General features: G+C 33.6%; 1 protein-coding gene across 1 annotated transcript in view; it reads right to left on the bottom strand.

Annotated features, from left to right (window-relative positions):
* Positions 1-2,112: 2,112 nt before the first annotated feature.
* The window catches only part of LOC125053276, a 95,284-nt gene continuing 83,412 nt past the window's right edge, over positions 2,113-13,984 (bottom strand). Inside the window, exons 3-8 of the mRNA XM_047654568.1 lie at positions 12,209-12,417; positions 11,492-11,627; positions 6,389-6,522; positions 4,577-4,692; positions 3,925-4,028; positions 2,113-3,260 (exon numbers count right to left, since the gene is read on the bottom strand). Of these exons, the coding sequence (XP_047510524.1) occupies positions 3,160-3,260; positions 3,925-4,028; positions 4,577-4,692; positions 6,389-6,522; positions 11,492-11,627; positions 12,209-12,417 (800 nt within the window). The 3' untranslated portion in view covers positions 2,113-3,159. The remainder of the gene's footprint in view (positions 3,261-3,924; positions 4,029-4,576; positions 4,693-6,388; positions 6,523-11,491; positions 11,628-12,208; positions 12,418-13,984) is intronic.

The following is a 13,984-nucleotide window of genomic DNA, read 5'->3' on the forward strand; positions in this document are numbered from 1 at the left end:
TTCCAACTTTTACGAGTCAAAAACCCAGTGCTTTTTAAGGTCCTACTTTCTCACTTTAATGTATTATATCACTTAACAAAGAAAACGACATTTATTCACAATAATTAGTTTATTTTAGCCCTTACTATTAAAATTTAAAACTAAAATCACTTCCGTATATTAGGCGAACATATAAAATTACCATTAATATGAATTTATAACCTATGTTAACAACTTTATATTACTTATAGTTTATTCCTAATTTTCATCATATTCCAACGATTAGGGTATATGTACAATACAAAGATAATTACGGAATAGATAAATAAGAAAGAACATTATGATTAAGCAATCATACTTTATAGGAGAGTAGGTCAAGGTGACGACAGGCTCAGCCCTGCGATTCTGTAACTCACTTTTCGAACTCACACAGCGGTTATCGCATCGGCGGTCGCTCTCAAATCAGTCGTGAAGCAGTCATTTTATGATTTGGCATTCTTATAAACAATAAACTACAAGATCCCACCTTTTCAGAATGCCAAATCATAAAATGACTGCTTCACGACTGATTAGAGAGCGACCGCCGATGCGAAAACCGCCGTGTGAGTTCGAAAAGTGAGTTACAAAATCGCAGGGCTGGTACTAAATTTGACTAAAGACTTTGTCAAGCTTATTTATCTGTTTCGTGTAAAACTATGCTTGCTAATGCTTTCGTATTTGCGCTGCATAAAAAAGTAAATTATTTTCTAACGTACATTTGTCTTTATATTTAAATTCAACAGTTTAAAACGAAGGCAATGTATCGTAGGGTGACTTAAACGAAATAATAGCGCAATGTTTTATATACTTTGCATGTATAGATCTTGTTTCAAACATGTAAAGATATTTTATTCTTGTTTATAATTTAAAATCTTACGTAATAATGTCGTACTTAAACGTAGAACGTGAACATTAACGTGAATAAATTACGTTGAAATCCTTGAAAACTCAAAAAATGTGGAAGGTTCAATGGCATTATGTTTTTATTTATTTAAATTTTGAAAACTTTAAATAATTTAGTCTTCACAACTGCATAACGAAATAATTTACTTGTATTTTCACTAAATATAATAAATAAATAGGCACTTGAATTAAAGTATTTTTATTAACCTTAAATTATTATTTACCTAAATTTGACATATTTACATAATTTCAGTATCTAAGAACTATTTTAAATAATAACCATTCCATCATCGACATTCTCAAAGAAATTCCTTTCTTAAATTGTAAACCAATCAGCCTTAAAGCCTTAAAAATAAACTAGGTCTATGTGTCTAGGTTATTATTAAATAAACAGTTAAATTCAATGTCCAAAATATTTAAAATTCTGTGTGATTTTGTAATTCCATTGGTATAAAAACAAACTAATATGTGCCGTTTTACGCTGGTGGGAAAACATCACGTACATAATATTTCATACTTATTTCCAAATAACAAATCCACATACCAACTTCTTTATTTACAGTACACTTGTATACAAATAATAAGTAATCAGTCTATAATATATATTTTCTTTAACTAAAATAGAAGGCATACCCTGTAATCTAAATAGCAATTCCAATACTGATTACGATGAGTTTTCGTACCACATAATTCGAAGTTTTCGACATCAGAGGTATATTGAAAAACTAATTAAATCTGTGAAAGTTGGCGTCATAATTATTGTTATGGGCTTATGTTTATATTATTCTGCAAAGTTGAGGGACTGGAAGTTGTTATTGGTATAACAGAGTAGCCTTGTAGGTATTAATAATGTTCTATAAATTAATATATGCATTCTAACAACATATATAACGTGATTTTTGACGTGATAACGTCTTTAAAATCGTTTTAGTCGGGTGACATGTTCAGAAACTTGTGTCACACCAAAACCTCACGAGCGCGATCGCAGGTATAACGAGAGAGAGACGGACCGATCTCCCGTCTCATCTCGAGCGCTGCCAGTCATTCCGTGAATGTATGAAGAAAAATGTATATCATAGTCAAATAAGTAAACTTGTCATTTTACACCCGAAATTTATCATCAAAAGTGTGAATAAAACGATAGATGTAATTTAAAATTTGAAAAATTTTTTATCTTCATTAATTCCTTACTTCCCAAAAACTTATATCACCAATAAGACGTTATCACGTAAACATCTCGATCGTAAACCTACTTTACAAACAACCAATATTTTTTTAAAATATTTACAGATCATCCCAGGCCTTACAATTTATTCTAATTACAAGCCCATTAAATCTAAGATAATTAGAAATAGAATAAATACTATACTAGTACTAAACTGACACCTTAAACGAGAACCAAATATATGAAATAACTCAGTCTGTTATCTATGTCTTTACAATTAAAAGGTTTATCAAAATAAAAGTTATGGTATGCGATTTCCCGTCAGTGGCTATGTAAACTTAAAAATAATTTAAAATTTATTACACACAACAATACATACACTTAAATCACGAAAAAACGTTAAGCCATAACAGAGAACATGGCGTATCAATTATTTTTTATACCTTAACGCGTCTTCGATCATCTCTTCTATTTTCTTTTCTATTATCTTTCTTTTGATTGTTCCTTTATATATATGTCGGATCAATGGCGTTCCTGTCAGCTGCCATTGTCATTATATGTCACAGAGCTTATATAAACAACTAATGTTATGCCAAAATACAGTGTTGGCTTAGTGGTTTCAAGATGCAACTATCATCTCAGAGGTTCTGAACTCCGGCCGTGCACTAATGAACTTGCTGTGTGCTAATCGAACCCTCAATTGTACGGTGAAGAAAAGCATTGTGAAGAAACCGACTGCATATCTCAAATCCAAAAAGCGATGACATATTTTGTCTGACATAAGACTGATCACCTATCTATGAAATAAAAATGACCAAGAAGTCATTGAGACCAAGGGTTTAGTAGTATGTGTAAATTGTTTAATTAGATGCGTTTTAATCTAGTGAAATTTTATTTTGTTTGAAATGTTTTCATTTTAAATAATATATTTGAGTTATTTTTATAAACATATATTTATAAAAACATCGTTAATAATTAACTTACTTAAATATTTATACAAATCTACAAAACAAGCATTATGAACAAACAAATTATTTTAAACCCTGATTTCTACATTTATATCTAATTTGAAGCTATCTTATTGATGTTTCCGTATAATTTTGTAGTAAAAATTGTAAAAACGACTGCAGAACTAGTACAAGTATACAAGGTATACAAGTTTCTGTGGCGCCACCTGTAAAAGAAATATTATGTTAAGTTTTACAATTTGTTAACATAACATTGGGTTCACAGTTGAAAAACTTAAGCGGCTTAAACTCAAGTGACGTTAAGTAAAAATAAATATACTTATTTATTACATAATAAGAATGTTCAGAAACATTTAAGGGAGCGTTCAAGTATTACGTAACGAATTTTGGGAGGGGGGTCTATTTGTAAAACGTTAAGATGCGGGGCGGAGATTGAATTACGCGTTATTATTAATATTATTTTCGACTTTGCAAAACATACTACTACCTACCTACCTACCTACACCACATAATGGTGACTTTTAGGTATTTAAAGAGTCACTGGGTGGTCACGAAACGTTTTACTATTAGGTACAAAACGTTACGCGCGTTACGGGGGGGGGCTGTCAATAATCTCCAATAATTGCGTGACGTAATACTTGAACGCTCCCAAACATATTTCAGCTTTAGGTTTTAACTTCAGTAGTAGTGAAACAATTCGAATCGGAAGGCACAGAAGGCTGATCAACTATTACAATAGAAATTAAAATTCGAGTCAAACAAACCAGACTCTTGTAATCTGTAGCACGACTACGCGAGAAATCCTACGACGTAGCATGACTATCTTGTAGCACTTTACGTCGCGAAGGCTCACATAAAATTCCAATATACCTGTCAAACTCCGTCCTAACGCTGAAACCGGGTTCGCGTTCCGTTCCCTCAGGACTACGGCGTGGCTTGCTGATTTCCACACGTCGAATATTGACGCTTCGCAACTGCAATAATATTATTCTATTCATATTGCATTCAAATTGGAACTCAGTGAAACATTTCACGCAGGGCGATAGGTGTACGCCGTGACTGAAATTATTTGAATTGAGATCAATAGGATTGAACTCTTATTGGTATTGTGTTGAATATTTGTTGTTTAGTATTGACGTAATGTTTCAAATAGGTTTGTTAGTTCTGTTATTCTTAGTTTCTGGTCACACAGAAACCTCACAATTTCCACACATACGGATGTATTACCAAATAAACTAACAATGAAAAATCTCTTTTTAATCTTTATGACATGAAACCTTATACAAAAAAGATAATCGTTTTATATCTAAAATAAATATTATTTCTAATGGATTGTTTGTTATAGTAGTTTTAAAGGAACGTTCCAATCCCATTCCATGAGTATAAAGGTTTTTATAAACATACATATTTTATAGATAGTTTTCTAGATAGATAGATTTCTAGATAGATAGATAGATAGATATAGATAGATAAGGCTAAGTTGAACAATAGCAAAACTAAGATAATAGTGATAAGATCTTACCGTATCATAAGCATAGGAAGAGGAGATAACACAGCTGTCTCGAGCTCCAAAGTAGACAAACTCGACGCATATCCGTTAGTAAAGTTCGTCACGTGGTTCGCCGTGAAACTCGGCACCTGCGGCAATTTACACCAATTAGCTTAAGTTCGGAATATACGCCACTTATAAACTCCTACAGTGCTTTAGCAGGGAGATTAGCAATCGAACATTTGGGATTGTTTGACTAATATATAGTTCTAAAATTCGCTACGATAAATGTCCCTTATTAAAACTATTCAATGTATTGGGTGTTTTTTATTTTTCTCGATCTATTTAAAAAGTTTAAACGTAGCCCGTGAAATTATTACTAGTAAGTTTTTGAACAAAATATAGCGACTTTATTAAAAGTATTTTATTGGTCCTAATCGTACTTTATACGATTTATTTCCGAGCCGAGGTTGTACATTTTGCTCAATCAGGTTGTTTAGTTTTATAAACGCGGCGATTACCTAAATCGCCAGAGTTACAGTCCAAGAGTATAATCATTAATATAGTTTAATAATTTAGCATTCATTTAAGCTGAAACGTGAGAATATAGAGTGAAAATCCTCTATTATTTAAATCCCGTAGACCCGTTAACCCGTAAGGTATTAAATTACGCAGCTGAATTCCATCACTCTTTAGGTATCCTAATACTTTGATTATTTCGACTCTGATGGCCAAGGGTATACTATCCTTTATTATTTAAAGCATCCCGTTGACTCAGAAAACTTTTAGTAAGAATTTTCAATAATTTAATATAAACTATTATTAACTAATTTAAACTATAGTATTTTAATTAATATATTAAGTAAATATAAATTAACCAACTATAACATAGTATTCATTGAAACATCTCTGTACCTATTCGGTTAAAAGAAAGAACACAAAAAATCATGAATGTGGTTAAACGTACCGGCGAAAAATTTAAAACCGCAGTTCGACCTCTGTTATACCTTACGTAACATTACGTTTCCATTTTATTACGTTAAAAGTGTGCCAAGTATCATTAATTGTTAGAGCCTTAATTATGAGTCAGCGTAATTTTAATGTGGAATAATTCTCGAAAAAGCTGGTTTAATTACTCATGACATATACATTGTCGTAATTTTAGTTATTTTTGTTGACATTAGACGATAACCGTGTTTATTCTGTATTTAAATTACTTTTGGGGTCGTTTTATACATTTTCTTAAATCATTATTTCGCGAATTTTTCACATAACACGATTTTTGACCGTGACCATTTTTACTATACTACCACCAATATCTGTTTAAGTAATACATAAATTTAATTTTGTTTTATATACCAGTGATAATTTTTACTTGATATAGTATACGGATAAGATAGTCCGACGTCAAAGATGATTATCATTTATGAACGAAAAAAAAAATTACTGATTCTAAACGGAATTTTTACATACAGAAGTCATAGAACACTCTAAATCTTCCCTTAGAAGACACTAAATTAAGGTAAGCGATGGTCAGATCCGTAGATGTTAGACCTGCACAATGTCGCAATACGAGAATAGAGGGAACTCTGGTACAGGTTATTTTTTTTATTACCAAAGTGTTTTTTTTACGTAATTAATATGTGGCAGCTAAGGTAAACATTGTCTTAAATTCGACTTTATATAAATGGTAATAATTAAACCTTTACAGGTCGGCAAAGCACTCGCGAGCCCACTGGCATTGAGAGAGTTCATGGGCGGCTTATCACCTAACATCAGGAGAGCCTCTTGTCCGTTTGCCCTCTGTTCTATAAAAAAACAACTTTATTATTATGATACACTCACCATTTGCTCATTGACGTACCACGTGATGTTAGCTGCGGGTAGCGAGGGTGGTGATGAGCAATTCGCTTCAATGTGATCTCCTCCCACATATGTCATCCTATCCGATGTTATGTTCGGGCCGATTAACGGAGGCTCTGTAACAATGTAATTAATTCCTATATTATGGTACGATATACTCTCATACGTATTAATAGACTCAAATAGTTACTCAGTGTTTTCTTTCTACTCTGTTTTTATCATTCTGGTATCAGCTATATAAATAAAATCGCAAAACTGGAAGATGGCTGGACCAATTAGAGTATTTATTGAAAATAGAACAACCTATATGGGGTAGCATTGCAAAATGTTTCAAATGTTGGTATATACCTACTAAAAAGGTAGGCTATGGAAAAAACATATTAAGGCGAAACGAAGTTCGCGGGGGCAGCTAGTTTAAAATAGATAAACTTGACCTATTAATGAAATTAATAGTTTAATGAAGAATATGAAGGTACCTAATCTATACATTAAATATGTATATTATTAATTTATTTATTTAAATTTGATTAACCGTTAATTTTTTATAAATTTCTGTACGTAATAAATGATATGAACGTAATGGATGTTTAAATAAATATATAATATGGAGGAAGGATGTTGTACTGTTCCTTCAACCTAAGGGAAGGATCCTCCAACAGTTTAACCACTAGTCGGCGCTGGAAGTACTGTTGCTAAGGACGAGAAGTTCTCTATAGCCGCAGCGGCTGGAGTAAGTTCGTTAGCGCATTTCATGTAAGCACAGATTGTAGTTATTGCTACAATAATATTATCTTTATACAATATTAATTAATGCCGTTTATAATCCCGAAGGTAGCTAGTATATGTTAGCCAGTTTTTTGGGATGGGTACACCATTGTGTCTAGCTCCGTGGCTACTTCACAAAAAACTTGTTAAAACTATTGAAAAGCCGATTTTGGCACCAATTATCTCAATCATGACCTAAACGAGGAAGCACAGAATCAGCACGTACAGTTTCATTCTAAAGGAAAATTTCAGTAAAAATCGGAAAATACAATGGCTTTAAACCTGGTTTAAACTTTGTAATCCCGTCGATTCGTTTATCTGGAAAGCACGTTTGCACGCAACTGTATTTTTCTTGTTTTTAAAACGGTCATCCCATTGACGATAAAGACAATGCCTTGAAACTATACATTTAAATTTTGCGATTCCAGTTTTGAATAAAATAAAGATTAGGGTAAATATGACGTATGGTGTTTATAGGCAATTATTGTATATCGATGTTAATTATATTATCTAAGTCTATAACTACCTACTAACTTATTTTAGCTAAAGCTTTATTTGTCTCTTTACACGTAAACACTTTTTATCGTAAGCAGAGGAATGTGAGTAATAAATATGTCTTTTAAATAAAGTAAAACTAAACTATAAAAATGTTGTTTACGATGGTACCAATTAACCGGTATGCAATTATTGTGGGACCCGGGACTTAAACCCAAAGTTCTCAAGACCATAAATACCAAAAAAATATAAAAAAAACTATGTCTTCAAAAAATATTATGTATATTGCAATTAATATTAGCCAGATAGTTATCATTATCGTCGTCTGACATTTGGATTTCAACTTAAAATAAGTCATTGGGCACTACCGGCGCAGGTGCCGTTCAGGTAGCAACTGAGCTCAACGGACAACGATCGATCCAATTCACGAATTGACTTTGACACATTGACAATTTACAACATGTAATATGTCTATGATATTGACATTTTAATAAAACAAATAACATCGTGTTCTCTTATCATATTATCTTTGACTTATATAAATATTTATACTTAATAATAAATTCCCCAACTACATTGTGTTAATAATGACTTGATATATAACAGTGAAAAACACGAAACCAAAAAGGTCTTCATTATAACTTAAGTCTGACCAAACTCATCCTTCTTTCGTTCAGAAAAACGAACAAAATGTTTCTACTAAAACAAAATAAAGTTTCCCTAAGCATTTTCTCAACAAAGAAAACGAATGATTTCCATTCAAGAGTGGACTGTATTGAACGAATTCGCATGAATGAGTGGAATTGAATGAAATCGGACCTTTTAGTATATTTGCGAACAAATAGGTTGGATATGAATTAAGTTGGGATTAATTGTGAGTGATTAATTAATTAGTAACTACATTGTGTATGGTTAAACACATGGATTAAAATTGGTTAAATTTAAAAGGATTTCTATGAAATCAATTAAACGATTGAAAAATACAGGGTACCATCAAATAATATCAACTCTCTTTCAATATTTTCTTGTTTTATTTTTAATCTGTTCCACTAGAGATCTATATTCGAATTAATGTAACTTTTATTTATTTGTTTTCCATTGTTATATGGAAGTAGTGTAATGCGGTAAGAATAATATTTTTTTTTGTTATTATTTAATTAAAACTTTCCAGCAATAGTAGTCAGTGAGAAACTACCACATCAAGTTAATTACTTTTTGATAAAGGGACTCCTTTTATATTTTAAGGTTAGTTATTGTTTTTCCGTTTTTTTTATTTATTCTTTTTCTAATACAAATTAACGATTTGTATTAGAATGTAGTGTAATGTAGCATAAATTGTTATAACGATTATTATCTTGTCATCGTTTTTATCCAAATTTTGTCGTTTGACTTCACTATTTGATATTATAACTTTAATTATGATTACAGTACAGTGAAATATTGCTATATCCATTACGTTTTAGGGTCCTTCAAGAAAACATGCCGGCAACGCACTCGCGAGCCCTCTGGCATTGAGTGTCCATGGGTGGCGTGTTAATGAACATCAGATGAGCCTACTGCCCGTTCGCCCACTGTCCTAAAACATTAATGGCAACGATAGCCGGGAACACTCCGCTGGAGCTTTATATACTGAAACCGGACATTAGTACAGACGTTGGTCGGAGTTCAGCTAGGTAAGGTAGATTAGATTAAGGAAGCGGAAAGGAGACCTCTGTTAGATGCTCTCCAGGGCGAGGACGCAATACTGCCAAACGTAGTGAAAGCCATATTGAGCGCAGAAAATGACGGCTCATGGAAAATCTTCTATAATTTCTGCGAGTCGGTCATGAAAGTCAAAGAAGAAGCGGGAAGAACCAGGGAGCTTTGTCCCGGAACCCGTCCGCGGCGGCGAAAGAAACCGCAGACCCGTCAAATCCTCGCCACCTAAAGAGTGCCCAAGCGGGGAAGCAGAGGTCCATGCGTTCAAAAGAAGGGATGGTGATCCATCCCTGCAAGCACTGGACCCGATCTCCCCTAGCTATTCCTAAAAGCGTATGGCCCGATCTGTGAAGGAAACTTGCTGTTTCAAGTATCTTCACAAATCAACAATGGGCGGGGAGAGGCGGACACAACCGGCGCATCGCATGTCGGGAAGCGGATAAGGCTCTGCTGTTACCGCATCCCGCCTAAGGCGATTGTTGGTGGCGCCTTGGGGTTTTAGTGGGTATGCACATTCGCGAGTCCCACATAACCCTCCCGCACTAAGCAGTCGCACCGCGGTAGGGTATGCGCAATGCATTTCCCCAAGTAAAAAAAAAAGGTAAGGTAGATTAGGTATTATAAATAATATATAAAATAGAATTAAAGACCAAAATTGTCAAGAGCCACGGTGTGTTTCCAATCAACAAAATGTTCTATTCGAATTTTATATTTGAGGTAGATCGGTCTGATGAAAAATATATAAAATCTAAAGCGTATCGCACTGCTTGTCAAACCCGACAAAGGCTAGTTGAAAAACAAAAACAGATTGAAATCGAGCCGGCCCGTTTGTTTTCGGAGGTTCGACAAAATGCCAGCTGCGTCTGAATATGCAATATTTCACTTTTCTAATAAAAATGTTAGGTATGTGCGGTACTAGGAATTCAACAGTATTCAATGAAATTCAGATTTTGTCAGACTTAAACTTGTTCATTAATATGTTATTACTATTAAACTATTCCTTTAAGTATGTTCTTTATATCCAATATATCCTTATTGACTTGTGCAGACTTTTTAAACACTTCCAATATTTTTTTTGCATTGATTGTGTATTAGTGGTGGCCATACTCGTGTCGTTCTAAGAACGCGATGAACACAAGTTCGTATAGGGAAGAAAAACTTTGGACACAGCGATATAGACATAAAGATTAATGTCGCCAGATCCACAGAGCTAAGCTTACATATATTATGAATTAAACTAACCCAGAAATGTATCAGCCCCATGCCTTCAGGATTTCAGTGCCTCATACAGTCCGAGACATTAGGTCTAACACTAAGTTAGAATACTAGAATGATTTCTTTCCTATTAAAAATCACATCGAAAACTGATACAAATTAAGCATCCAGATTGTACCAGTTTCCTTTTCAATATAACAAAATTTAATAAGCGAGCGAACATGAAATCAAAGGAAACCAAACAAATCGCGAAGCCCATTAAATCGAAACAAAATGAAAACGATTTAGTATGCACAAGTCATTCCGAACGAACGTAGAGCCAAGTAATTATTCATGTAAACACTGTTGATTTTCTTACTTTTTTTTCACTCGCAAATAGATTAAAAATTCTCGACGACGACAGGTGCCAGATTGTCACAGTATATAATTTATTTTATAAACTTGTATTACTCAAAGTTTTGGACTCTCACTTAACTTATTATGTAAATTATTGAATCTTGAATAGCAAATTAAAATTTCCCCTCCTTTTTAGGAATTAGGATCTATTAAATTTCAACAATCCATATAGTCAAGACTCCTGTCAAGTTAGAAGTTGGCAGTAACCAAGCGTTGGCTATTGGAACCTTGTTAGAAGTTGTAGTGAACCTTTATTTGGTACTATTCTATGTACATAACGTATTATTACGAGCCGTATGAGTTCTAAATTTCACCAACATCATCTTGATGGTTGGAGGTCTTCCACAGTACGTTTCACAAGGCACGTTTAAAAATCGAGGGTACTCCTCCCTCAAAGGCCGGCAACGCACCCACTAAAAATGGGTGTCTATTGGCTGCGATGCCCTTTTTGGACGTCCCGCAGGCTCGTTTACCCCCTATTGTAAAAAAAACAACTTCAAACTTTTTTTTACATACCAACAACGACCATTTCCGATGCTTTGATGTCTGTATGAAATAGAGGTGCATCAGCCGACACCTCACATTGGTACTCGCCAGTTAAGGTTCTATCCACTTCAGTTAGCACTACGCGATTTTGATCTGATCTTGCCACCTATAAACAATTACAATTAAATTATTACAACGCATACAATAACAATACATTCTGATTTAGACATGGAGCTTCCTAAATGACGCTTCACTTATACATTATACTTAAGAGGAAAGAAATACAAATACTAAAAACGCTAAGAAGCTACGATGCCATTAATTTTATTTTTTAAACCCCCCTTACCTCCCTCCATTGGGGCATGGGGCAGAGTTTTACGTTTATTAAAATTATGTATTAAAACGAAAACGATTATTGTTTTGGCAGGAGGCGATACTAAAGAGTCCCATCTCTTTTCTGGGAGGGTGAATTACCGAAGGGATACGAAAGGCGAGGCCTACGGCAAAGAACAGCCTGACAAAAAACATTTCTTTGATAAAAATTATAAGTTAAATATACAGCATTAACATTCAGTTTTTGTTTATATATTTTCAGTGAATAAAGGCTCATAGTATCTAATACTGGAGATCTAGTATATGTACTTTAAAACTAAGGCGAAAGTTAATAGTTTAACTTAGATTTTAAAATCCAAAAAGTCGACCATATTGTTATACTATTATATATATATATATATTATATGTACTCACATCGACTTTGATCTCAGCAACGGGAAACACTTTAGTCGCGGGCGACTCCTTGGGCACGTACCGATAAAATTCTATCATATTTCTATACCATCGTATGGAGTAAAGCTGCGCTCCTTCTAACTCGTAAGTGCACATGAGTTCTACGTTCTGCCCCGTTAGTACTGCCTTCGGTACGTGAATTTGCAGGAACTTTAGCGTGCTGACTGTACCTGTAACAAGGATTTTGTAGCATTTTCATATTTATTTGTATAATTGACGTAATAGAAATTGATTTTTAATCCAAATTTTGTAGAACTGTACATAGATATAGACATAGACGTAACATTTATTACTAACGAAACACACACACAGAAACATACAAAATAATAATAATAATAATCAAAAGAGGCCAAATAATTATGTAAAGAAAATTAAAGGAATAAGGTACTTATAATAAGTGTGTGTGTTGTGGTTATAACTGGCCTTGGCTCAGCATTATGCTGTGGAGCAGCCGTGTTCCACAGTGCTGGTCATTCTAGCAGAGACCGCAACAGTTAGTGCGACTCTGACCTACAAACTGAGCGTTTTTCAAGGCACTTTTGCCGCGTACCACTACTATGCGGAACCAACTGCCCACTGAAGTATTTCCGAACCAATTCGACTTAGGGTCCTTCAAGAAAAGAGCGTACCAATTCTTAAAAGGCCAGCAACGCACTCGCGAGCCCTCTGGCATTGAGTGTCCATGGGTGGCGGTATCTCTTAACATCAGGTGAGCCTCTAGCCCGGTTGCCCTCTTTTCTATAAAAAATAATAATAATAATAATAGTAGACAAAAAATAATAATAGTAATTAAATATTCGTATGACACTGAATATTTTATTTATTGGCAAGGAAGATATGTTCGATTCCTTACAATATTTAGCATCACTGCAGAAAATATCTAATGCGCCTATATATAGGAACATGAATGCCTATATAAAGAACAGCATGGTTGCGCCAGCGCACTTTCATTGGGCGACCTTAAGTTTGAGAACTATGCTTAACCACTACGCTAACACCTGAGCAAACTTTAGTATATTATTTTTTATAACAATGTATTTAATTCGTATTATGGATTAAAATAAACTAAGATAAAATAACGAACCGTGTCAAAAAATAAAAAAATAAATACAATTGCTATAATTTCAAATTAATAAAGCAACAAAAAACTTTAACTCATGAAATATAGAAAGTTTGAAAACACATCGGTACATTTTCACGATAACAATCCGTAAAACGTTGACAAAGAACTTAAAATCGTATCAAAAGTTTGACATTTTCGACTTGTTACACTTTACGATTTCGTGCTTCGAAAGGTAAAGTAAATATCGAGTTTATGATCCTCGTTAGAAGTTCGCTCGTAACGTTAAACGGCAGGTTATTATGGCTTCTCAAATCTTAATATTCTTTCCAGTTATTATCGCCTCTTACTTAGTTCAAGTATATTCAGCCTCCGATACTTTTTATCAAGAAAAATCACTGTGAACTTGATACACGGTGAATTTGTTATTCTAGTTTAGTTATTGTAATAAACGTAAAATTCATGTTTCATAAACTTTTAAATTAGCTTTGGAATAGAACTAGAGTTAACAATAGAAAAAACTTAGAGACTATCAATATCATTACCTATAGTGATCAAATTGGTTTGTATAAAAAAAATCTGTGGCGCTAAAACCTCTTTAGGTCTTGGCCTCAGATTTCTGAATGTGTTTCATGATCATTTTTAAATCTAATAGGCAAGTAGGTGATAAGCCTCCA

Source organism: Pieris napi, chromosome 10 (genome assembly GCF_905475465.1).
Source record: "Pieris napi chromosome 10, ilPieNapi1.2, whole genome shotgun sequence".
Lineage (NCBI taxonomy): Eukaryota > Metazoa > Arthropoda > Insecta > Lepidoptera > Pieridae > Pieris > Pieris napi.